Source organism: Vigna angularis, chromosome 10 (assembly GCF_016808095.1).
Source record: "Vigna angularis cultivar LongXiaoDou No.4 chromosome 10, ASM1680809v1, whole genome shotgun sequence".
NCBI lineage: Eukaryota > Viridiplantae > Streptophyta > Magnoliopsida > Fabales > Fabaceae > Vigna > Vigna angularis.
The window spans coordinates 29899258-29926724 of NC_068979.1; the positions used below are offsets into that span (position 1 = coordinate 29899258).

Below are 27467 nucleotides of genomic sequence, written 5' to 3' on the forward strand. Positions count from 1 at the left end.
TCCTTTTCACAACTAGTGAGTAACTCTCTCAATTTGATTATGTTTGAGCTTGAGACATCTCGGTCTCACTCCAAGTGTTCGGTCTTGTTCTGGATTAAAAACTAATGTGCGGTATTTGGTATCCTAAGGGATCATTATTCAAATTGGTTCAGTTGAGGTTTTAATAATGAAAGATGATAGAATACGATATGGATGAAATGACTTTGGTTATGGAAGAGTGTTTCGGGGAGGAATATCTCATGATTTGATATTGGAATGGTAAAGTATGAATGTGGACACGCTAAGCTGGCGGTTCATCCTGATATTCCGTGATTACTCGTTTCTCACGTAGAGAAGGGTAAGTCATGTGTGGGAATGGCAGGAGGTTCTCTTCCTTATGGTTAATTTGGACGGAACGGACTAACCTCGGGTGACAGCTGTTGAGGGTATCCCAGTTACTACATCACCCGGGTGCACGAACGTCGTAGCTACACAGAATTCATACATTCCGGACAATCAGAGTCTAATATTAGGCTTTGCATGAAAGAGTTAATGAGTTATCTTGTTTAAATTGATTGAGTGAGATATATGTTGATAATTGAATTAAATTACATAAGCTTACCCTATTTCCTGTCTTGTCCGTTTTGTACGTTCGGTGGTTGTCCTTCTGTTGCAATGATCATCCGTGTGGATGTGAGAAGAAGGAGTAGCTTTGCTGGAAGAGGCGCTGGAAGAAGAAAGTTTGGTCGAGGTAGAAGTTAAGACCGAACAGTAGAGCCGTTCGGTCAGTAGTTAGTTTCTTTGTGTGATAACCGTTCGGTCATCTGTTGTTTTCTTCTTTTGTATGACCGTTCGGTACGTCTTCTGTAAACTGTTCGGTCTAGATTGCATATTTGTACAGTTTTAATTTCTTCGTTATCTTGTAAGGCCGTTCGGCCATAAGCGTACGTCTCATCTTTTGTAAGACTGATCTGAAATATTATTAATATGTGATTATTCCTTTATATAGTTTTTATACTGTATTATTTTTGGATGTTACAGATTATCATTACTAACCAAAAATAAAATATGAGAAGTGCTAAACCACATTGTATAATACATAATACATTGCTTAAATACTTCTTTTTTATTGATTAAAATTTATTGAAAATTACAAAATCAGGAAAAGACCGTTAAAAAATATGTGAAACCTTCAAATTTCATCAATTTCTTATAAATTTCAACCAATAAAAATATGTTTAAGAACGTATTCTTATCATTTAAAAAAAATAACATTGTAGACAAAATTCACATTGCTTTAACACGTTGTGCTCACATAACGTAACAAAGATCCTTATAATAGAAAAATATGTATTTGATTTTCACTGTATGACAAAATTTGTATAAGTCAACTGTATTTTCAGTAGCATAAGCTATATCAGTCTCTAACCAAAGAATTAGAAAAAATCTGTGACAGTCACCATGTCATCCTAAGAAATGAATATTTTTAAGGAAAAAAAATGTAAAACAATTTATTCACTCAACCAATCCTCTTGATATTTCTCTTGCAAAGGTTTAAGAATTTCTTTTCTTTTACCAAAAGTGAAGTCACCATTGCCATCTATTTCTTGATATGTATCAGCTACAACTATTAATATGCATATCTGTCATCCCAAGACAAACTATAGTCACTAACTACAGCACTTACATTATTTCTCAACAAAGTGAAATCTAAATTTAGTAAAAATCTAAATGCATTGCTTAACACCACTGGCAACTTCACTAGCAAAAATCTGGTATCCTGTATAAGAGTAAGCAAAAGTCAATGATCGATTCATCAATAAGAGCATTTTGATACAAAATACTGTTGAATTAACAACTGAAGTCAGCCTGTACAAGATGTTAAACTATCAAAGTACTTCCATTTTGAATTGCAGGACTCATTAGCAAACTTGAATATATTGGTTAATTGTTACAAGGACTATTATCTCACAAAACATTCTCACGGGGTCTGATTCACTAAACAATCTACTAACAGTAACATGTTCTGGGAAATCAGTTTTACTCTTGAAAGATAATGTTACAAATGTTGAATGGTTAGTAAAGCAAGCGAAATGAAACAACTGCAAATTACAATCTGATTGGGGACTATTTATATAATTACATAAATAAAATTTTATATATTGCTCAATAAAAGATTTTTGGAAACATTAGCAGCACAAGATTGGTCCTTAAATAATTCATCCATTGGCTGACATGTACTGGTACACAGAAGCCTTTGAATTACTCTTGTTTTTCGGCGAATCTTTTGGACTATTATTTTGATGTCAAAGTGGTACCAAAATGCTTATAAAGTTATGTCAACTCTCATAACATTGGTTAACATTTAAAAGTTGTAAAGGGAAGAAAAAGATCAACTCACTCAATAATAATCCCAATAGTTACATTAAATTTGAACTAAGTCATATTTAGGATCCTATATTTTCAATTTTTTTCAAAGTAGTCCTCAGTAAAAGCTGCTAACTTTTGCTGAACTATAGGGACACATTTGAAAACTCAAAAACTATATTTGACAAATACAAATTGAATTATCTAAATGCTTTCAAATATATCATTGTAGTTTAGAACAAGATAATAACTGTTGGTGAGGTGAAGACTTATTTGAAAATATTTGGTGGTATGGGGGTCAATTACATAATTTTAAATTATAATAACCAATTTAAAAAATCAGTGAAACTATAGGAACTTAAAAATTGATTTAACCAACAAAAAAAAGAGCAAAACTTAAAATAGTTATTAAAATGGAGCTGTAGCTTGAAAAAACTAAACTTGAATTTGACCCGAGCATTTCCACATGGTTAAATTCCCATAATATAGCATTTACTCATAAAGCAAAGAAACACATTACACCCTCATTCGAATTCCCAAGAATCACATTTCACATATGTATAGGATTTAGTAAGTTGTAGGATTTAATAATACTTACAAAAACTGAGTAACTCTGCGAGCTAGTACCATAACTCGAGGATAACTAACTAGAACCCGGCATTTTCACTGCTTTTGGTCTTCTATACCACAATATTGCAAACCATAGAGTCCTCAAAAGAACCCCATTTGCAAAATGAGGAATGATTATACGTCCCCAGTAAGGGTAATATGGCCCTGGCAATTTGATTAATGTGAACAAAATTGCAATAGCAATTAAATGCCATGGAACTTCTGCATCCTGAAAACAAGACCAGTAATAAGCTATGGTAAAAGGGTGAAATCAAACAAGACATAGACTGCAATACAGTTAATAGGAAGGGAGGACCACCAGACTAAGTTTCTCATATCTTGCTCTATTATGACCAATAAAAATCATCTCAATATAAATAACAGAAAAGTCCGTAACAGATTGGCTCCTAGAAATCATGGCAAACGTCTGGAAAACAAGGCATCTAGTTTTGAAATATATCAACGAATTCATCCTGAATTATTTTTGCAAGCTGGATTGGTATGCTGGAATTTTCAAAATAGTAAACATCTAAGGCAGTCACCATTTTGTACATACACTGTAATAAATCCCCAAAGAAAAGTCATCAAGTGCAGTAAGATTAACTAATCCAAAACGATCATGCCCTGTTGTTAGAAATTCAAAAGAGAGAGATAATGAGGCAATTGAAAATGTTTTACGGAGTGAATGGAAGAAAAAAAGAGCCTATAGAGCTCAAGCATCACAACTGTTAGGAATGCTTAATACAACAGCTTAATACTACATCCAACAAATCTCTCTGATATCTAGATTATAAAATGGTGAATAACCAATGACCATACCTTTAGATGTGGAGATAACTCAAGGGCAGTGGCTTTAAGAATCCCAGCAACAGCAACTCCAAAGAGAACTGAAATAGGAACCAGAAATAGCTTCCTTTCGTGTGCACAGTAGGACATTTCACTCAGTGAGGTAACTGCGAATACAGGCACGGCTAGGTATTTGACAACAACCAAAATAAGATCAAGAATAAGTTGAATGAAGTTGTCCAGAGCTTTGTTCCAGGGGAAAATCTTCACTGGCTCAGGAGAACTGTCCCAAAGCTTTCGTGCTTTGTCTATTAACTGCTCAAGCTTCATTTTCCCATGATCATCTGACTGTTGTGCAGACATATTCATAGAACAGGAGATCGTGGTAACTCTCTTCTGAGATATACCAAATGGTTTAACACTTAAGCAGCAATTGTGCTTCTCAACAAAACATGGTGTACCCTGTGCAACAGCAGATAGGGGAAATTTTAACTTATGAAGCCAGTAACCAGACCTTAGTCAAAGATTCAAAAGTGTTTAACTGGCAAGCACTACCAATAGAGATGTTTTTACACTATCAAACAATAAAAAGTTATCTATTGAATCCCTTTTGAAGCAGGTATTACAATAGTCAATGAATTTGCCATACATGGTGGTCTGTAATTGGATGATAGTGTAAAAGACATTTACACTGAGATAGTACACGATTTATTTAGGGTCCATTTGGAATATCTTGTTTACAACTTATTTGAACTATCTAAAGGTATAAGAACTTGTGCAAACATTTGGAAGTGCTTATGATATTTCCAACTTATTCCAACAAGATTTCTAAGATAACTTGTGAAAACAGCTTACAGTTTATATAAAATATTTCAATCTAATTTCATTTTTAATTGTAGGAACAACTTATACACATGCTTCAACGATAAACACTCCTTCAATAATGCCTTAATTACGCTATTTACCCAAACACGCACTCATTCTACTAAACATCTCGAAAAACAAATGATAACAGGCAATTTACAGATTGAGCAATGCATTATCCATAAGTAGCAAAATCCAAAATTCCCTGGCCTAGAAACTGTAATCATTTAATAAATGAATAATACATCTTACATTTCGCATTTGATTTGTCACGTTGCACAAATTACTATTATATTAACTTAAATTATCCTTGACTAACATTTTGGTTTCAGATAACAACAGAATACGAACAATTGCCCAAGAGAAAGCGAGAATATATTGTAAGAAAAAATGTTGAAAAGAGTACCTTGAAACCCAGAAAGGAAGGTTCGATAGAGACGGTGCTGTTGAGGATCAAGGGTTGGAAACGAGAAGAAGCAGTAGTAGATAGAAGGTGAGAGGAAGAGGGGAGAGACATGTTTGCGTAGTTGAAAGATGAAAATTTGAAACCAAATCTGAATACCCTTTTGAAAGGGGATTGCAATTCAACAAGTGGGTTTTGCTGTGGTGTCAACTACGATAATAGCAGCATAGTGGAGTAACCATACAAGGAACATTTCTAGGTCTGTTCTAGTGAAAACTAAAAACTAGAGATAACATCATTCATGCTGTATTTAGAAAAAATAATTTTTAGAAAAGTGTGAAAAAGATTAAAAATATGTAAAACAATGTTGATTTTTATTAATTTATACTTTATTAACTGGTTTATTGTATACAGTATTGTTCTTTAAGTTCAATTATTTAATTTTATCTTTATCAAACTGTTAAATTTTTTGACCAGCATAGCGTCATGCCCAAAAGATATACATCGACGGCGGCACCCTCTGTAGATAAATTACAAGCTTTTGATTCCAGCACTTTTTTTAAAGGTTTAATAAATCATTTTGTTTCTACTTCAGGGAGTTTGAGTCTTTTGGGGGGTTTTGGTTGAAATTGATCTTATTTTTTGAAAAAATTTAATAAAATCTTATATTTTGTTTAAAAATGTTTAATAAAGTTCTTTTTACTTTTTTACTGACATCGTTAAAAATATAACAGTACAGATATCACCGTGATCAAAGTTGAGTGACTTGTTTTGTTTGATGATTACGTAAAAAGTAATGTGAAGTGGTGGAAATATTTAAAAGAAAATTAAATAACGTAAAATAGGTTTAAGTTTGGATTAAAGAAAATTACGCTGTTCCAATCAAAGCATTGAACCATAGCAGCAAGGTTGGGGTCACAACCTGAAGTGCAAGTGAAGCACCGACACACACCCTTCTCCCTATCCCAAATGACATCAGTTCAAAGTTGTGTCCTCTTAAATCAAACTCCTTCTCCTCTCCCATAAACCTCTCTGGCCTGAACTCAAGAGGCTCTTTCCAAACCTTAGGGTCCCTTCCCATCGACCACAAGTTCACAAGCAACCACGTCTTTTCTCCAATCTCATACCCACAAACCTTCATCTTCTCCGATGACTCTCTTCCAATCATCGGCGTTGTCGAATGAAGCCTTATGGTTTCTTTCACTATGTTTCGCAAGTAGGGAATGTTAACGATATCTGATTCTACAATCACTCTACTCTAATTTCTTCTCACTGAATTTATCTCCTCTCTCACTTTCTCCATCACCTTAGAGTTTCTTATTAACTCTGCCAGCGCCCAACTCCATTCAGGTTAGGACCACTTACCTTATGTATGCTGTTCCAATTTTACTTTCAAGGAATCAACAATCAACCCTCATTACAACATCACTTGCAACACAACGTTGAACTCAGAAATGGCGAAATCAGTCTTAGCTAAGGATAATTCTTTAACCCAGACTTAAACCTACCAGCTAGCTTAAGTCATTTAATTTTTTTTAAAATATTCTCACAAATTCACTTCACTTCACATTGTTGGATGTAATCATCAAACAAAACAACTCACTTAGGTTTGGGCAGGATAGCATATGCACCATAATATTTTTAACGGCATCAGTGAAAAGAACTTTATTAAACATTTTTAAACGAAATATGAGATTTTACTGAACTTTTTCAAAAGGAATGAACCCCAAGAAATCAAACCCCAAAAGTAGGACTAAATGTATTAAACTTTTTTAAACGTCAATTTTACTATTATAACGCATTCAACCCCTAAAACCCTGCATTGTTGAGCTGCATGTGCTTTCTTAATTTGGGAGCATCTTTCATGATTTAATTAGTTACTTAAAATTTAATTTTTGTTGTTGTTTTAATTATATATATTTCGTATGAAATTTTTAACATATTTATACTTAGAAAAATAGAAATTTTATTCATTTAAAAAAAAATTATAAAATTTACTATTTGTACTAATTTAATTTAATAAAAATAAAACTATAAAATTATGCGTCATGTTTATATGCTATAAACGAAAAAAGATTACAAAATAAATAATTTCTTATGGAGACTAACCTACACAAAAATAGAAAAATTATGAAGAAAAGAAATGAATTAATTAAAATAGTTAATATTTATATCTTTGGAGAAATTAAAATTTATTTTTAAGGATTTGAATAAATTGTTAAATAGAATTAATATCAACATTTTGTTAATGTATTTTGTAACTATAATAAATTTATAAACTTATTTAGTAATAAAAATAAAAAATCAAATATTGTTTTGAAGTAATTATTTTACTGAGTTTATAATAAAATCAAATTATTAACTTAATTGTATAAAACATATATGCTTAAGAAAAAAATTATTGTCATATTTTGTTTATAATAATTAATTGGTAAATATTTTGGTGTAATGATAAGTTATTGTTAAATAAGTACTCATTGCTTCGCTACTATTGCTCATGTTTAAATACTCCTTTCCATTAGTTTTCAATTATATAAACAACATTTGTAAGATTATATTACTTTCAAGGTAAAATTACTTTCAGAATGTAACATAAAGAAGATAATCACATTATACAGTAAACTTAAATTAATTGCATTTTCATAACGAAATAATTTTCATTACTGCATAAAAGTTAGACTACGGTAAAATTAATGTTAAAGAAAAATCGATTTCCAAAGAAATAAGCTGAGACAATTTACAGTTGAAATGATAACTTGAAAATGATTTTAAAAACTCTTGAAATGAAAAAAAGAAGCACTTTTTAGGTGTTTAATAATTGGTGTTTTGTCAAGGAATAATATATATATATATATATATATATATATATATATATATATATATATATATATATATATATATATATATATATATATATTCTGTGAACATCTTGGAAATACCCTACCAACCATCAGAGTCCATTTGGTTAAGATTTTTTAAGAACACTGAACCAAATCAAATACTAAACATTTGGTTTTAATTACTCAAACTAAAACAAATAAAATTGAAAATAATATGTATAAAAACTGAAGAATGACTTTTGCATATAAAGACTGAAAAGGTAAATTCTGTTTAACTACATACCAAGAGAATAATTTACCCTATTTTTACATCAATTTCATTCAATGCAAGAATATAATCCAAACACAGGAACTGTAGCAGCCAGTCCACAGTCCTGCACCTGTGATTTTAGAGAAAACCAGAAAGGCTGAGTCAAAATAAAACAAATATCTCAAAAGAAACTTGAGATGGAGATTTCATAGTCCACTTAAACATTGGCATTACAAAAAGGCCAAAATTCATGCTTGAAAAACCAAATCACCTCAAAACTCAATGGCTTATTTTAAGATTACAAAGCAACAACAACAAAAAAAATGAGGTGAAACTGTAACTAGTGTTGGAGCTCTAGCTAGACAAAAGAAGTACTCTAAGGAAACAGAGGCAGGTAATGAAGTCCCAGATTTTCTGGAAATCCCATTATCAAGTTAAGGTTTTGTAAAGCTTGACCTGAAGCTCCCTTCACTAAATTATCAATCTGCAACAACACATCAAAATAGTCATGCCAACTATAATATCATAATACCGTTAAATGCATAAAATGTTAGCTAAAGTAAAGTGTATATAAGAGGGAAAAAAGCTTATAACATACAACAGATATAATTATTGCTCTTCCAGGAATTCGATCCGGAAAAACATTGATTAAACAGTAATTAGTCCCCTTCACACTGTGAGTTCGAGGAATGGCTCCATTTTCCAACACCACAACATATTCTTCTTCCTGAATCACCAAATAAAAGAGAAGTTGAACGTGAAATTCAAACATGAACCAAAGTAGACTAAAAAAGCTATGAACTAGGAATCAAGATAGCCCTTTCCACAGACCCACAAACCAAGGCAGGATAAAGCCTTTAAGTTTTAAGGTTAAAGAGACTCTTCTGTGATGAAGAGAGTTGAATGATGAAAACATTTTCCACAACAATGAAGAATGACCATTAAGTACCATTTTCAGACCTGAGTTATTCGTATTTGTTGGCATATATACAATTCATACATTACAATTTTGTAAAGTAGTAGTAATGGCATGTATAGTGAGGAGGTGACAAGCATTGACAAAAGTTTAAACCTGATATGAGAGCTTCAGTTGTCGGTGCAGGTCCTCAGTTCTCACTCCTTGAGCCATTTCCACATAAATAGTTGATTGCATTCCACGACTCTGATAAATGGCAAAGTAGAATTTTGTTAATTTACTTAAAAGCAAGAAAATATATCACAACTCTAGGCGCTACCTACCATTGGAATTAGGTGTGGTGTAAAACTAACGGTTACTTTTGAACCTGCAGCATCAGCAAGTCCTTGTTCTATTTCAGGAACTGCATACAATAAAATATGATTATTAGATCTATTCAAATTCAGATGCCATTTGTTGCTACTAGATAAAATTCCTAGCTAAGTAGACATATATAACAAAAATAGGATAAGAACTTAGTAGCCCACAATCAAGTTATGATTAATTTTCGTTATGATGCCCCGTAAGGCCCCAACTAGCCAATCCCCACATCTCCTTTTTCCTAATGGAGGAGAGAACCATGCTAATTAGCAGAAATCACTCTCGGCTCTTCTTGACACTGGTGTACTTACCGGAGGTAGCTCATTGTGAATTGTTTAAATTGGAAATCTAAATTTATATATTCAAAATCATCTATAAAAAAAGCTTTTCAAATATAGCTATCGGAACATATTGTTGTCGAATACAAAAATAAATCTAATCCATTCATCTAAGTCCAAAGTGAAAAGAGGAATTAATATATTTAACACATTTCACTCCCTGGTCATCATCATCCAAAAAGACACTCTAGATAAATTCTACAATATAAGATACGAGAATAAATGAAAATAATCTCAACAATACATATACAATCTAGATAATCCTAATTATATATGAACTACTACTTATTGCTATAATTACAATAGAAACTTATACCATAAATTTCGAACTTCTAAAATAAATTAGCATATCTTCCCTCATTAGTGCAGTGATGGAGCCGTGTTAGACTTGTTTCGGAGATGAAAAAATGTTTTCTGAAGATGACAATTTAACAGATTGACTAATTTGTGCTGTACAAGTGTCGTACACGTGTTAGTGTCGGATACACGCAGGATACAGGGACACACAATTGAAGAGGCATGTTTGAGCTTTATTGGTAAACTGTATTATTGCTTCTGCCTTTACTGGTTATTGTACTATTGCATACCTCTTACAATAAACTAATCATTCAATACTTCATTGTCACAGACAAAAGTTTAACGAGATAACATAGGGTTTTTATTAGTTAGGCTGGAGTTGTAGGATTAGAAATACGCAAATCTAACTATAACAAGCAAACTAAACTTACCATGGCGATGACGGGTAACACCATAAGAATTGAGACCTTCAGTTACTTCAGTGAACAATAAATTTTCTTTGGCACTACGCCCTGCAACAAGAATCAAGTAATAGAACCGCATATAAATGAGAAGTTAAGGCTGAGAATATTTTTGTGGAATAATTGCAATAAAATACAAAAGAGATGAATCAAAATTCTAACCTGCTCCACTGACACCAGATTTAGCATCAATGATAATATTTTTAATCTCAACTAGACCAGCCTGAAAAACAAAGAAAACTCAGAAAGAAAGAATAAACTTAAAGTTAAAGGGGTTTTGAAACACTTCAAGCATGATAAAAATCAATAAATACAGAAAATTCAGTTTTTAAAATAGGAAGCATTAAGCTGAGCATAAAATGCTTCCACCCCTGAATAAGCTGAGCCTACTCTTGATTTGACATCTTGAGTAGTCCAATCAAGTCAAAGTAGAAAAACTTGATAAACGACAAGTGGACGTCCAAAAGAAGAATTCATATATATTAATGGTCTATATATAATTCATGCTATTGAATAAATGTCAATATGCACATTTTTTTAATTGATAAAACAATAAATTTATTCAGAGAAAGGGATAGAAGTACAAAAGGTTGAAGGATAAGAAATTCACCAGGAGGAAAAATAAAAGGGGTAAAAGAAAAAAAAAAGGAGCTCCTAAAATCTAGTCATTATAAGAGAGCTATCCAGTTCCTCCGCATATCTGAAAAATAGCTTAAAAAGACCATGAACTAAGCACCATAGAAATATTCTTAAAGTGAACGGTACCTATCAAGCTTAACATCCTAGACCATAAATTTCAAGCCACAAGGCAAAGAAAAGACTAGTAGATACATCTCAAAAGAAAATCCTTAGAGCACAAATTTATACTATTATTTGCATTTTAATGAGACAGTCTTTTCTTGAAAGGAAAATTCACTTATTCAAAATATGCATTGTACACTGTAAAGTAAACATCGACCTTTATCAGTGGGACAACGGGAAGTTGAACAGAAGTTGGATAACATCCAGGATTGGCAACTAGACGTGCATTCTTTATTTCCTGCCTTAAAACCTCTGTCAATCCATATACAGCTTCTTTCTGGATAGAAATAACTAGATTAATTCAGGCATTAAAACAAAATTACAAAACAAGAGGTTTCAACCTGAGACTCAATCTTCTCATATATTATATACATGAACACTTGGAAAGAAATAAATGTTGACAGGTCAAATTCATAAATAGAAGGCATTGTACTTCATAAAATATATTCATTTTGAAATTATAACTTATAAGGGGTTCAACAGTTTGCTAAGCCAAGTTCAATGAAATGAAAGACAGCATAGAAGCCTATAGTATAAGTTGATAATGTGCTATACTGATCTAGAAAACAGATGGTAGAACTAGATAGTTTAGACCCTTCTGTAATAAAAAAGGACAAGAGTTCCACCTGTAAATCTGGTGCTCTGTGTGGCTGACCATACCACTCTTCATATTCAGAAAGATCTTTTAGTCGAAAATCCTACAAAATCCCTCTCGTTTACAAGTTTGATATTAAGCAAAGCTTTGTTCATAATGCTTTGTTTTTCTAAAAAAACCAGAGAGAACAGTAATTTAAAACATACTGCTGAAAGATCAACAATCTTCAAGTGATTGGGCAGGCCTATAATTATTTCCTGTTAACAAGAAGATAATCTAAGGAATAATTTTAAACAATATACTTTATCCAGTGCTCTTTTGGCCAATACGGAAATTACAATGTCAAAAGACATAATAAAGAACCTGAGTAGTCCCATGAGGCAAACAACAGAATACAGCATCCACATCAGAAAAGTCCGCATCCTTTACTGCAATCAAATCTGGCAAGTCCTGTAAACATGAGTTAAGTTCAAATTATGTAATTTACATAACAATACATCAACATGCATATTTCAAATCACGCCCAGAGGATTGTTCAAGAAAATGATGATTATGAATAACAACAACCTCCATGATCATCATAAAAAAGGTATGCTAATCTCACTTAGAAGAAGAAAAACAGATAGCTCACAACACCTTCCATAAAAAATAACAAAAAAATATATCTTTAAAGATATCATCATTCCTAAAACCAGCCATACCCGAGTGCTCAGATGTGGGAATACAGAAGAGATTGGCTGCCCAGCTTTCCTATCGGCAGTCATCAGTGCAATCCCAAATTGTGGATGATTTGCCAAGAGTCGCAAAACCTGACCAAAAAAATCTTCACAATCTCACAAAAGAATAACACCAGATCAAAACTGACACTGACATCAACTTGCTTTGTTGAGTACATGTAAAGTGGTAGTGCAGCAATTTGGAACGAAAGTCACTTCACAGTTTACACTTAAGTTGCATATACTAAGCACAAGCAGAAAAAACAGAATAAATTAATTATCACTAAGGTTTAAAATTGTGATCACAGTTACGTCAAGATCATTGATATTGCGGGAAATTGCCACCACAATGCAGCTGATGTAGTAGCAATTGTTGTTGCAGTGATCCGAGAAACCTTGACATTGTGAAAAAAAATCATTTTTTTAAATCCTTGATTATACCCATCTCACTCTAAGCCATAACTTCTGTTGAAAATCACTGTTACTTGTTTTATTTATTTATTTATTAATTTTCCATGTTTCAACCTCTCCTCACACTAAACCAAACACACTTCGAACCACTTTGTGTCATGCAGGCTCACCTCAGAACCAGTGTAGCCACTAGCTCCAAGAACACCAACACGAGCCGCATTTTGTGAAGATGGATTCCCATTCTTGCTGGAACACTTCACAAGTAGCTTCTTATCTTGTTGCTTTCTGCCCCTTCCAAACTCCTGAACAGCACCAACAACATTAACACTGAGAATCAAACACATTTAACCACAACAGTAACAACATAAACTCAGAGAATCAAACACATTTACCCACGAAAGAAAAAGTGACAGAATCAAAAGAAAATTGTACTCCGCATTCTAATAAATACAAACTAAACATTGTACGGTAACAAAGACAACATTTTACAGAACAAAAAACAAAAATAAAATAAAAAGGGTACCTTGAGGCTGTTCCAAGAATGGCCAGTGTAAAAACAAAGGGAACTGGAAGAGACTGCGCTCATTTTCTCTAGACAGCCAAGAACCTAACAAGGGTGCGGGATCAGAGAATTGGGTGTTCACAATTTGTGAAACTGCGAATTTCTTCCTTCTTCTTACATTCGGGTCGGGCCGAATACAGCCTTGGGTTTAACTTTACTATGTAGTAGAGCTTAAAGTACGCAAAACTGACAACATCTAGTGAAAAGAATTCTAATCAAATTGAATTGGATTTTATTTTGGTGTTTATTTAAGAATAATTATTCTTTTAAAACTTTATTGCTTCAATATTATAAAAATTTAAAGAACGGAAAATAAATAAAATTATAAACTTAAAATAAATAGCTTTTATGAAGTATTCTTTATACCTGTTACGTCAATAAATCATTTAAAAGAACATGTTTCATGAGTTTATAAATTTTTTATCACAATCTAATAAATTATTTAAATAGTCAACTATTACAATGTGAATGTATTTATTAGTTTATTTCTCATCATAATATAACCATATGTAAAGGGCATATAAAATAATAAAGTAAGAAAATTTATTTCATTTTTTATTTATTTTTTAGTTACCATTAAATGAAAACATGTATTTTTTAGTTTTTTTTTTAAATGAATTTATTTATCGGAACGAAATTAGACGTGGATAATATCCTTTATACAACATACTATTAATATAACATGGATAAAAATGCACATTACAAATCATTATATATCAACATGCCTTCACTATAATCATACATATTAATTATCTTATTCTCATTGAGTGTTTCTTACTTCAACTAATCAATTGAATGTTAATTGTTTAAGCTTTCTAGCTAATGCTTGAATGACAACCACTAGTTAAAAATAATAAAATAAGTTGTTTTTGGAGGCGTGATCATTCATCCCACACTAGCATAATCATATGGCATACATTGTCACAAGTTTAGGATATATGTAAGCCACTTTTGTCACTCCTCTTAGACATTTAACATATTCTTTGAGCTACAAATCATATCACTTAGTGTCTTGTTCAACACTTACACTATGTTCGCTTGAGATTAATACATTCTTGAAGAGTATTTGCATAAACAGATTTGTAGTGGTTATTGTATTCGCATTGATAAATTTAGAAGTGAAGTGAGGCAATGATTTGAGGGATTGATTGATTTTTCATTCCTCATAGATAAGTTCATATTTGAGGCTATATAAGTGCAAAAATCCTATTTGTCCTAAAAGAAAACCAAAATGTCATGATAATTAAATTGAATAGGGAATCAATTTTAACTCTCTCTTTTGTTTCGTGAATCAGAGTTTGAAGTCGAATTAGGAACCCACGAACTTGATCTTGAAGATGAATTAAGAACTCAGGAAAATGAAGAAGACCTTGAGGTTGAAGACGAACTATGAACTCCTTGTAATCGATTCCATGGTACAAGTTGAACGAGGTGGAATCAATTCCATAAGGCTTTGTTGGACTACATAACCGATTACGTTGAGACTGTAACTGATTCCATGAGGTTCAATTAATTGTTATTTGAATAAATGTTCGGACACTTTGAACATTTTAAATATTTTTTCCTCTCATGTTATTAGTCATTTGTTAATCCGAAGCAAATAATGATTTGGTGATGAAGAATAACAAATAATTAACACAAGTTGATAAGATTAGAAGACATAACACAAGTCAAATGCTGTATGATTTAAACAAAAAAAATTCAGTTTCCTAAAAAAAATATTGCATTAGTCTTTTAATTATTTTTTTATTATATTATTTAAAATTATTTTTAACAAAAAAAATTGTGTTATTCATGAATATCATTTTATATTACTTTTACCACTAAAAGTAATTTGATAATCTTTAATTTCTATTCTTTAAAATATTTTTTTAATCTATTACATCAGTCAAATCTTACAAAAACTTTTACGAACTTTATTTTTAAATCTACTTTAAATAACCTCTAATCCCTTTAAAAAAACAATATACAATTTACTTTCAAATTCTCTCAAATCCATTTATTTCCTCTTTCTCACATCATCTCCCTTGAATAAATGAGAAAATCATGTTAATCTCTTTCTTTCTCGCATTACAAATCATCACTTGAAATATACACCAAACAATTACCAATAACTTGAACAACTTAAGGTAATTAATTAGTATAATAATAGCATATTATTTGGTCCTTTCCTAAGCTCAAGCAATACCAAGATAGTCCAAACCCATGTTTTTCACAACATTCCAACTTTTACAACGTTTGCTTCTATCAACTTCGTTCATAAGATTGATACCATGCATATAAAGCAAAGATAGCAATCCAACTTCTTATGATTGAGAAAATGTCAAATTCCCTATAATCCATACATTTTCTAAACAACCATCATTTTGCACACACGACCTATTATAGTTCCCCATTAATAAATGTCAAACAACTATAATTTCTTTTTCTTTTATTATTTTTAAAGAAAATTATTAACACTTAAGAGTAATCTTATATAATAATACAAGTTATTTATTATGATTATAATATTCAAAATATTTTCTATTATAATGTCTTGTCATTTTTACGAATATTTATTTGTTATAAAATTTGATTTGTATAAAATAAATCAAAATATTCAAAATATTTATTTGTTGGCAATATTATTCGTAGCCGTTGGAGTGTCACATTATTTATAAGAAACACATATTCAATTTTAACAATAAAGAATTTTACAAAAACTTTGATCAACTCACAATTATATATATATGTTATATTATATTGTGTTTTAAATAATTGTTATTTAAAAATTTGTTTAATGTTATTAATTTGTATTCTTAACATGAAGGAATTCTTTCTTGTATGAAAAACTCTTTTAAGTCGAAGACTAAATGTACCACTTACTATTTTTTGATAAATTTCGTTAAAATTTGATTTGTTCATCAGTAAGGAAAAATGAAAAAAAAAAAGAGTAGATGAACTTTGGCTTCTGAAATTGAATTTATGCTGCTTATAAAAACAATACATTGTCATAATCGATGGACAAAGTTCCTTTAGGATCCTGATTACAACATTATTGAAAAATATCTAATTAATCTTGAAATCGTATATTTGAATGTTTTCTACATTAAGATTGACGAAATTACTACGTTTCCTTGTAAGAAAGAACTTGCCCCAATTGTAGGGCCTATATTTGGGAGGGTTTTGGTTATTTAGCAGCTCTTCCAAAGGCTGCACCATGGTGTAATGTGCAGGGGTGAGAAAGAATGGATATGAGAGCCTTTCCTTCTCACTATTCAATATAACTCTATGCTCAACACTCTCATAAGTTTCATTGCTCCAAACCTGCAAAATAATAATTATAATTAATATATAATTTTCATCAACATGTCAAAACTTGTACCGTATGATCAGACGGTTATATGACAAAACTGACAGAACAAAATCATCAGATGACCCGATCAACTAAGCAGTCCATAAGCTGCAAGTCAAAAGATAAACAGTCCATCAACTAAGCGGCCGAGAAGGAGAGAAAGCTGAGTGGACGAGTGGACGTGTCTTATCATCCTTAAATATCATTTCAAATCAAAATTACAGGTAAATGTTGCTTAGTAAGTTTTGGACCATAAGTCGTGATTAAGGTTTTACTAGAGGCTTGTCTCAAAACCTATAAATAGAGGTCAAAGATAAGAAAGTAGGTAGATTCATTTATTATGAATTTAAGACTTTATTGTAACTGACTTGAGTATCAGAGTACCTTTAACCTGTACTCCCGGAGAGTTTGAAACGCAAATAATGAAAGATTTGGACTAAGACAATCAGAATTACCTAAAATAACGTGTGAAGACATGTTTTGTAGAGATCCTAAACTCTACACATCCGAAATAAAACTAATTCTCGATCTAATGAAAAATAATTTTATAAAATAATTTCAAGAAAAAAAATGAACTCAAGCATTATTAATTTATCTACAAATATTTAGTTTCAATTTTAAAATATGTGTTATTGGGATTAAAACTAGAAAGGAGAGTACCTCGATTACAGCTCCAACATTGATGATATAAGCATTAGGTGCTGGTATGACCCTAACCCATTGGCCATCAGATTTTCTCTTTACTTCCAAGCCACAAACATCATCTTGAGCAAGCACTGTCAAAGCACCACTATCCTTGTGACGACCACATCCCAAAACAAGGTGAGGTGAAGGACAAGGTGGATAAAAATTCAACCTTATCCAACTTGTCTGGTCTTTGAAGAAACCATGAAAACGTTTCGGTGCCAAACCTAAGCTCAATGCAATGAGCTCCATTAGCTTCAGTGCCAACTCTTCCATCTGCTTCCCGTACTCTTCCAATGCCTCTCTGGACAACAAAAACCTTACCATATTACTACAACTTCTAATATATACAATGGTTTGGGTTTTGTTATTTCAAATATCTTCTCTAAAAACTTATATTTATCACACCAGTATTACTCATGTGATACTTATTTACTGATGAATTTTTTGTTTGTAATCATAATTCTTTTTTATCAATAAATTTTAAAAAATAAATTTGACTATACACCGTCTATTTTAAATCTTCTAATTAATATAATTATACGTACGCAAGGGAGAGCAACATGCACGATAAATAATTAAATAAACACTTGTCGATACTCTAATTTTAGTATTTTCTTTTTCGTAGCATTGTATAAAATTATATATGCATAATGCATTAGTTTATTACATTTGGAGTCTTAACAAATTGATATTCAGAATTTCCAAAACTTCTTACTTCTTAAAAAGGAATAAAAGTAATTTCATACGAAAGGTAAGTCCAAAATGACATAAATGAGCTTAATCCTATTTGTTTTAGATATCTCACTTAAAATAAACTTTGGTATATTTTGAAAACGTAAGTGTTTGATATTATTGATAAACTCTAGTATCCACTCTCTTTCCCTTTAATGCGATTCTCACTGTTTTTTTTTCTTTTAATTTTCATTCATAACAAATAATATCTAACTATATATCGAATCAAAATTTATCTAAATTATGACACTTTCACATCATAATACTTTTTTTTCCCTTTCAACAGTTTTGTTCATATATTATAGAATAGGCTTTTGATAGGTTTTATCTAATATTTAATAAATTTATTCAATGTAACTTCTCAATTTTATTTTTGTCTTTAATTTAATTTTTATTTTATTTAAATAACCACTTTTGATAAATTAATAGATTTCGTTTGAAAGATATCATATGTCATTTATTTTTTCTAATTTTTTATTATCTTTTTTTGTATTCACCACACAAAATTGTAAAGTGATTCAGGCATAATACTATGTTGACTCCTTTTGAATAAAACAGAAACTAAATTTAAGACAAAAAAAAAATTGAGAGATCGCATTTAATAAATTCCTCAAAATATATAAAAAGAAAAAGCCTATTAAACCTATCGAATATATGATTTTCATACAACAATAAATTTGCTTTCTATTCTCACCACAGATTAAAGTTGATCATGAAAGATTATGAGGCTTTAAACTTTGATCACCTAAACAGAACTATAGGTTTTAACTCATCCTTTAAACTTTTTAAATATAAATTTTCAGTATTATCTTTATGTTATGTTCTCAAAACATAGTAATTAATTTTAATATTTTAAAATATATTAAAAACATTTTTAATAGATATAATTAAAAATCAATTAATATATTAGAAAGATACCTTGCATAAACTATAAGTGATTAGGAAGATTAAAATACCTTAAATGTGGTGGGTATTGGGGCCACTTGTTATACCAATGAGTGATTGTGAGATCATGAGGATCAGGTGAAGCAGGAACCAAGGTAGGTTCTTCTACAGTGTAATCAAATACTTCTTTCCAATCTCTAACATTTCTGGTAAGCTCAGAGTCAAAGTAGCCCATAACATGCACAGCATCTCTTCTCACTTCATTCTTCTGCTCCTTGCTCTGCTGAAAGAACTTCCTTGCTTCTTCTTCCATCTTCTGCCTGCTCTCAACTGAGCTTCCATGGTTGATCACTTGGAAGAATCCCCACTCTCTGCATGCACTGCCTATTTGCCTCACAACCTCTTCAAAACAAGGCTCAGAAGAAGATCCACACACCAAAGGGGAGAGGTCTATCACAGGGATTCCCTCTTCAATCATACAAACCTTTGACCTGTTCTCTTCTGTTTGAATGAAAGCTTCATCTATCTCTCCCATGCCCTTTCGCTGAGAATATCAGTTATTGCAATTGAAAGGTGTGGAAGAGGAGTTCGAAATATCGAATCTATATCTGTTCGGGTTATTTATAAATACACATTCCGACAATGTTTGACATGTTTTTTTGTTTGTATCTGGTGGTTGAATGAGATGACATAAATTATTTCACCAGGCCTAAGAACTAGTCCAGATTCAAGACCTATGTGTATATGAAATATGAACTAATCTAAAAATATATTTAAAATTAATTTTTTATTTTTTTATATTTTTCAATCTATAAATACATCACAGAAAGTGTTTGAATTCCGAAATTTACATGTGTAGTACCACTGCATATTGTAGGGATGATAAAGTCCATGAACAAATCTGCCAACCAGTCCAAAATGAAACGGATCGGGTACAAATTTTTAATCCACCCATCAATTTTAATTCCATTCTAAAATAAAAAATAATCTAAAAAATTAATTTTTTATATTATATTTATTTAAAGACATAAATATATAATAATATTGTAACTTAAATCATTAATTATTAATTATAATAGAATAATTTAACATTAATTACTTTTATTTATTCAATTAAGAATATTAATTAATTAATTAAAAATGTAGAAATATTTATATGGTTAATATATAAAAACAAATTTTGAAAGTAAAAAAAAATAATAATAATTATAGATCAGTCCACCAAGTGTCCTTTGATGAAGTTGATCTCTGACCTACTTTTTGTAATCTGATGAAATGTGTAGCCGAACTGAATCGCAGCTGGTTTTGCCACTCTAACATAGGATTTTACTTTCTGCACCCCCTTTTTTTATCTTCCTGCATCCCATAAAACTTATCATAACCAAACTACTCGTTATCATTATCTTTTTTTAATTCTTCCTTCCGACCTCCGTTCACAGGAAGCAGCAGTACTTTTTCCTCCTTCCAAAACACGGACATTGTTACCCCGTTAAAACTCCTTCCTCACCATCTCTGGCACTCCACCACCGCCGCTACTATGGGACTTTTGATCGGAGATGTGTGTGAAAATTGTATCTGATGAATGGTACGAGTGATTATGTGTGAGATTGATGTGGTAGTGAATGGGTAGTAATGGAATCAAATTTGAAAGGAGATAATGATGTGCGCGTTCTGTGTGAGAAAATTGGAGGAAGAAGATGGAATATGGAGAAGAAGCCGGGAGAGCGTGGCATGGTGTGGCATATACATTCCATATTGGTTGTTCAAGAGGAAATAAGCTCCGGAACACCCAATTCGGAAAATATTTTTATATTCCAACGTTGTTATATATTGAGTATGAGTTCATATGTAGTATGTGAAATTTATTTTTGTTAGCAGATATATAAGATGTTTTTGTTTTAAGCAGTTTTTGTTTTAAATAAATTAGGTTAGGTATTGACTTATTCTCTATATTTTAGTTTGTGATCTAATTAAGCACAATCTACTAGTTCCAGCGTGAAAGTAGTGGGGTTGGATAAGTTACCATTTCTGCTTTGTAATTGGTTATAAAATGTAACATTGTTTTAGTTTTTTATTAATACAAGCGGGTACAAAATTCATAAAATTATTTTACCTTATTTTTGTTCACAATTTGGTTTTAAAGCTCATTTATAGGGCTGGAACCAAAAAAAAATCAACAGTAAGAGTAAGAGTGAGAGGAATTTGTGAGGATCCTGAAATCAAGTGAGATTAAGTGAAATACCTTTGAGAGTGAGTGCTTAAGGAGAAATAGATGATAATAATATAATCCATCAAATACATATAATCTACGATCCTAAAATTTGATGGACATTATGTGCATTAGGCAAAATTGATGGAGAGTTTCCTTCGTTCAAAGGACTATTGACATCTAGTAGAGCATGAAACTATAGTCATTATAGATAGTGCAAAATCAACATCTAATAAAACATGGAACTATAGTCATTTCAGATAGTGCAAAAGCAACCCAGGCATAACTCAAGCTATTTGAGGAGTAGAAGCTCGAAGATTTAAAGATAAAAAATTATCTCTATCAAGCAATTTATAGAAAAATTCTAGATACTATTTTAAATGATGAGATGTCCAAAAATTTATGGGATTCCATGAAGCAAAAATTCCAGTACTAAAAAATATATGTGAAAAGAGCACAACTACAATCCTTACACAAGGTTTTTGAAACACTACAGTGAAGGACGGAAAGTCAGTAAATTCCTATTTTGGTCGAACTCTGAAGATAACAAAGAGTATGAAAGCATGTGGGGGAAAACATGTAGTAAAGTGTCTTAATCATATCTTTTCTTTTGGAAAGTTTAGGTGCAAGTATCATTGTATTTAGTAATTTTACAAGTAATAACAAGTTGAAATTTAATAACATTTGTGACTTGATCTTAAGTGAAGATATTTGTCGAGAAGGTTTAGTGAAATCTTCCGGTTCTAGTTGTAGTTCAACATTGAGTATTGAAAAAAGAGAAATAAGTAGCTAGAAAGATTTTAATTAGAGGTAAATCAAAGTTTAAAAAAAAATTACAAACAAAAATCGAGAATAATATCATTGAAAAAAAAACAAAATGATGATTAATCAACAAATGTAACAATAAAGAAAAGAGTATTTATAAACGTATTCATATATTTTCTCCACTTACCAAGATAAAGAAATAGTAATTATCCTATATTCGAAATTATTTACTAATCTACTCATCTTCTTAACAAAGATAAGAAATTTGTTTCTCCAAATTTCACATAAACAATATGAAATATAAACAAACAGAGCATAAATATAATTGATTATTTTATTCATCAAAACTATTTATGTTTTTTATTGCATTTTTTCATATTTTTCAAAGTATTTCAAATTGTTCTTTTACCTATTTAATACCTACTTTCATTTTAATTTTTTACGTATTTAATCATAGTGTAAAAGTACATCCTTAATGCATAATAGAGAGAGAGAGCGCATGTACAAATATATTATACATATTAAAAATATTTTTTAAATATACTTTAAATTTTAAATTTTTAGAAATGTAAAATAGTTTTTAACTGTTAAATTAATGATTTAAATTATAAAAAAATTAAATAAAAGTATAATATTATTCTTAAATTATAAAATTATATATAATACTTTGTCTAAAAAATTTTGAGCACACTTTATTTGGCTCCCATTTAAACAGATTGGTCTAAGGTGAAATTTTAAGATATTGGTAGACTATATTCTTAAAAAAAATTAAAATTTCAAGCTTTCTTATCTACCTCGATCCAAATAATTTTATCTCACCTTCCATGAGTCTGAAAAGATCAATAAGTCCTTAAAAAACACACATATCTGTATAAACAATAATTACTCCTTAGTAATATTTTTTTTCTCTCATAAAATTAACATCAAATACTATCTTTCGAAGTTTGAATTATTCTCAGCTCAAATTATATGATAACTGATAAATGACTTATAAATAATAGTGAAATGACCTTTAGCTAGAAGAAAAACAATATGTCTTACATTTATTTACAAGTTTGCCACAGCGTTTCATATTATAACTGATTTACAAAACTACGTTATAATATGTCCTATTTTTATTACCATCTTGCCACCGATCAATCTAGTATGACGGATAATTTTTATACGTTATAGAAAGGTATTTTTCTACTAGTGTGGAATTGAAAAAATAAATAAAAGTATTGTATGTTTAGTGAATTTAAATCTAAATTTAAGTAGACTGAATTCAAATATAAAGATCACATGTTACCCTTTTAGACAGAGCATGGCTCTTTATTTGAGATACACATTATAGGTGAGTCCATTTATGCATGTACACTCATTGAAGAAGTATTACAACAATACAAAACATAATTTAACTCTTTCCTTTGTTGCCATGCATGCTTTATTTCTTTGAATACAACAATTGCCCTTTCAACCATATACACTTTTTATCATACATTTATTAGTTAGGTCCACTTATGCATGTGATATTGGAAGGAGTATAATATTACAAATACGTGTCATTCATTTCCCGGTATCATATGGTGCATTTTCCCACAAAAAAAATGTCTACATTCATGTGCTTGACATGCATAGATATCTTATTAGGATGTAAAAACTCCATGTTGTAGAGATATGTGCCAAATTCAATTTCATTTACTTGAATAATAATGAGTTTATAAGTTGATAAAATTATATTTATATCAAAAATATAATTCTTTGCAAAAATAGAATACAGCTTCGTCCAACACATATTCTAAAGAGACTCCATTTTCCTCTTTCCCTCTATTCACACTCACAAGATGATCCTAACAAGGAGAGGAAACAAGAAAAATATTCAAACACATTCACAAACAAAAATGGTAAGTTAGAGTAAAAATAATTAATGATATAGATGTATATGAATGTTTAAACATTATACATAAAAACAAACATATTACACCAAACAATGAAACACTTTATGTATAATAATATTTTGACTTAATTATCCGAATTAATATGAATATCTAGTTATAATTTTTTTTAATAATGTTTCATACTTTTTTTTTAACAAACTTGACTAATTGGACATTGTTAAAAGTAATCTCTTGACGAGTTTAACACCTAGTGCATAACATTATGACATAAAGATATAAAATTGTAGGTTGGTTATAAGATATAATATTTTAATAAATTATGAATTGATTGATTAAATCTCATATGATATCGTGGAATCCACTTAAAATATTAAAGCGGGTTAAGAAAACAAAAAAGAAATTGCTTATTCACAAAATCTTATTGAAAGATGCTCTTAATATTGGTAGTTTTATGTCTATCTGAGTTTCAGTCTTATCTATCTTATATAGACTGAGGGAAACAAAAGTTCATGACAATTATTAAATATATTTTCTAATAGACTAAAATATGAGAAGGATAAGAACTCCTTCTTCATCTTGTTAATTTATTACCATTGTTAATTTAAAAGTACATTCCAAAATTAATTAAACTTTTTGAACACTTGTAAAATAGTTCTTCTTGGATATTATACCAGCACAGTTTTGTAGATTGATCAGGTAATTTTTTTAAAGAATATTTAAATTTACAATAATAATATTTTGACAAACAGTTTTAATTTTTAACATTAATTCGACACTATATGGATCTATTATTGAATTTCTAGATCATCACAGTTTATAATTTTAAAATTTAATGAATATTTGTGTCAAAAATAAGTGTTTTTGTCCAATTTAAGTATGCTCCTCTGCTCCTCTTGAATTTAATAGATTGGAAAAAGAAAAACTGAGAAAACAAGAATTGGTTGGAAATAGTAAAATTTCCATGAAATTCATGGACATGCAAATGCAAATTACATAGTCTCATTACAGTTTAGAAGTTGGAACACAGTACTAGAACACTGTGACATAATTCACATCCACTTCTTGCATGCACATGCTTTTATTTGGAAAGATGAAAATACAAGAACTTAAACACATGTTGAGAAGGCCATTCGAAAAGGCTAATTCATGATCCTGAAGTGCTGAATTTGGATATTCTCGACATCACGCTTCTTGAAATCACTGCGGTTTCTGTTAGCAAAGAACTTGCCATAGTTGTATTCTTTGAACTTTGCTGGATTTTCCTCACTAACAAGCTCCTCAGCAGGACTCACATTCACATGGTGAGCTGGGAAAAAGAAGAACGGAACTGAGAATCTTTCTCTGGTCGTGTTCACCACCACCCTGTGTTCCACACTCTCATACCTGTCATTGCTCCAAACCTTCAAAATCCACCTCAAACCATTGGTCAAAAAGCATCTGATTGAACAAATTCACCAAAACATTTCATCTTCAATTGATAATCAAAGCCAAACCATGTAACAATAATTAACATACCTGAACTATGTCTCCAACATTGATGATGTATGCATTTGGGCAGGGTCTAACTGGAATCCATTCTCCATCTGATTTTCTCTTGACTTGCAACCCTCCAACCTCATCTTGTGCAAGCACAGTCAAAGCACTGGAATCCTTGTGGTGACCAACACCAAGTGCCAGATCAGGAAAAGGGCATGGAGGATAGTAATTCAGTCTCACCATGCTGAGTTGCTTTTTGAAGCAGCCATGGAATTTGTCAGCAACCAAACCCAAGCTTGATAAGATCCACCCCAACAACTTGTATGATAGCTTTTCCACTTCTCTAGCATACTCTTCCATTGTTTTCCTGATCAAACACATATCGTAGTTAACATTTTCTTCTTTTCATGATCATTTACAAGATTAACACATAAAAGAACATGAATTAACATTACCTGAACTGGGGGGAGTGCTGGGGCCACTGGTTGGTGAGTGTTCTGAGATCTTTGTCATCTGGTTCATAAGAGGATGGAACCTGTGCATTGTCTTCAACAAGGTAATCGAAGACCTCTTTCCAGTCTCTAACGTTCTTGGTGTGTTCTCCATCATGGTATCCCATTGCATTAACCTCGTCTCTTTTCACTTTTCTTTTCTCCTCTGATTCCAACCCAAAGAACTTTTTGGCCTCAATCTCAACCTCTTTGTATAATTCAGTGCGAACACCATGATTAACAATTTGAAAGAACCCCCACTCCTCACAGGCCTTCCCAATCTCTGAGATGATCAACGATTCATCTCTGATTCCTGAGAGATCAATCACTGGAATCTCACTCACTTCCACCACCTTCGGTACGGGACGGTGTTCTGTGGATTGTATGAAAGCTGGATCAAGATCAATGTTTCCCATGACTCTACTTTTTCTCTTCTTGATGCTCCTTTTCTCATCAAACACATCCAATATATATATAGACCTTGTGACTAACCATGGAGTTAGTCCGTTTGTAAGAAAAAAACACAAATTTGATTTTGCTTTGCTTTTTGGTTTAATCTACAAATACAATGAATGTGGACATATGTTTTGTAGCATTCAATTACAGGGTGTGGACAAAATTATATGATCTGGTGGAACAGTCAATGCAATAAAATAATTCATTAAACAATTTGTAGATTACTCTCTGTTATTTTTTTCTTTTTATCATGTTTGTTTATTTAAAAAAAACAGTTTCCTTCATATTTTTAGAATTATAATAACATTTTTTCTATTATACTTAGTCATAATAATATTTTTTAACATTTTAAACATATATTTATCTTTAATAAGAATATGAACAATGATATATATATATATATATATATATATATATATATATATATATATATATATATGTATGTATGTATATATATATATACCTTTATTTTATCTACTTTATCTACATTTTGTGTAATTTTTTTTATGACATATAACTTATAAATTTGTTATTTTTACTCTTTTTTTATATTATATTATATGTTTAGGAATTTTTTTTCATGTTCATGAATATTTTTTATAAAAGTAATTACATTGGTTTTCTATTAATAAAAATAATATTTTGATTTAGCTCACATGATTCTTTAAAATAAAAAATATATATTTATTTAAGTAACTCAGGCATCCACAATAAAATATTATTTTTATTGTCACTCAATCAATAAAACATATGACCTTTTTCTTTCTTTTCTCTATTAACATTGGAATTTAAAAGATTTTATAAGAGTAGGTTAAAACAAAAAAAAAAACTGACATACCCAATTACATGATCTTATCTTATAGTCTGTACATTTAACATTATAGGACCGTTACTTCTACAACGTTTGTTTGTTTGTTTGTAACGTAAACAAAGGAGAAAAGGATTAAATTCAAATTAGATAATTATATCAAATTGAGAGATTAAAAGTATATTTTAAATA

The 27467-nt window shown here is 30.6% G+C and overlaps 4 protein-coding genes across 5 annotated transcripts; all 4 read right to left on the minus strand.

The window, feature by feature from the left end:
- Positions 1 to 1540: 1540 nt before the first annotated feature.
- Positions 1541 to 5301, minus strand: LOC108335215 (uncharacterized). The gene is made up of 4 exons (XM_017571180.2): positions 5012 to 5301; positions 3775 to 4203; positions 2945 to 3184; positions 1541 to 1759 (listed from the first exon to the last, which is right to left on the minus strand). Exons 1-3 carry the CDS (start codon positions 5120 to 5122, stop codon positions 2990 to 2992), a joined length of 735 nt encoding a protein of 244 aa, XP_017426669.1. The 5' UTR covers positions 5123 to 5301; the 3' UTR covers positions 1541 to 1759; positions 2945 to 2989.
- Positions 5302 to 8279: 2978 nt separating this feature from the next.
- Positions 8280 to 13743, minus strand: LOC108335101 (probable N-acetyl-gamma-glutamyl-phosphate reductase, chloroplastic). The gene is made up of 13 exons (XM_017571040.2): positions 13517 to 13743; positions 13164 to 13295; positions 12568 to 12675; positions 12230 to 12316; positions 12073 to 12123; positions 11898 to 11969; positions 11429 to 11548; positions 10633 to 10693; positions 10441 to 10521; positions 9338 to 9417; positions 9171 to 9260; positions 8697 to 8825; positions 8280 to 8582 (listed from the first exon to the last, which is right to left on the minus strand). Exons 1-13 carry the CDS (start codon positions 13577 to 13579, stop codon positions 8475 to 8477), a joined length of 1182 nt encoding a protein of 393 aa, XP_017426529.1. The 5' UTR covers positions 13580 to 13743; the 3' UTR covers positions 8280 to 8474.
- Positions 13744 to 16497: 2754 nt separating this feature from the next.
- Positions 16498 to 19900, minus strand: LOC108335361 (jasmonate-induced oxygenase 2). 2 transcript variants are annotated; one of them, XM_052869004.1, is made up of 4 exons: positions 19265 to 19900; positions 17550 to 17877; positions 16953 to 16997; positions 16723 to 16861 (listed from the first exon to the last, which is right to left on the minus strand). In XM_052869004.1, exons 1-3 carry the CDS (start codon positions 19726 to 19728, stop codon positions 16965 to 16967), a joined length of 825 nt encoding a protein of 274 aa, XP_052724964.1. In that variant the 5' UTR covers positions 19729 to 19900; the 3' UTR covers positions 16723 to 16861; positions 16953 to 16964. The 2 variants fall into 2 exon arrangements, with proteins under 2 accessions (XP_017426859.1, XP_052724964.1); XM_017571370.2 differs by lacking the exon at positions 16953 to 16997 and having other exon boundaries at positions 16498 to 16861; positions 19265 to 19895.
- Positions 19901 to 24981: 5081 nt separating this feature from the next.
- On the minus strand, positions 24982 to 26534 carry LOC108335130 (flavonol synthase/flavanone 3-hydroxylase). The gene is made up of 3 exons (XM_017571069.2): positions 25976 to 26534; positions 25560 to 25887; positions 24982 to 25444 (listed from the first exon to the last, which is right to left on the minus strand). The coding sequence occupies exons 1-3, from the start codon at positions 26425 to 26427 to the stop codon at positions 25184 to 25186; spliced, it is 1041 nt and encodes a 346-aa protein (XP_017426558.1). The 5' UTR covers positions 26428 to 26534; the 3' UTR covers positions 24982 to 25183.
- Positions 26535 to 27467: the final 933 nt, after the last annotated feature.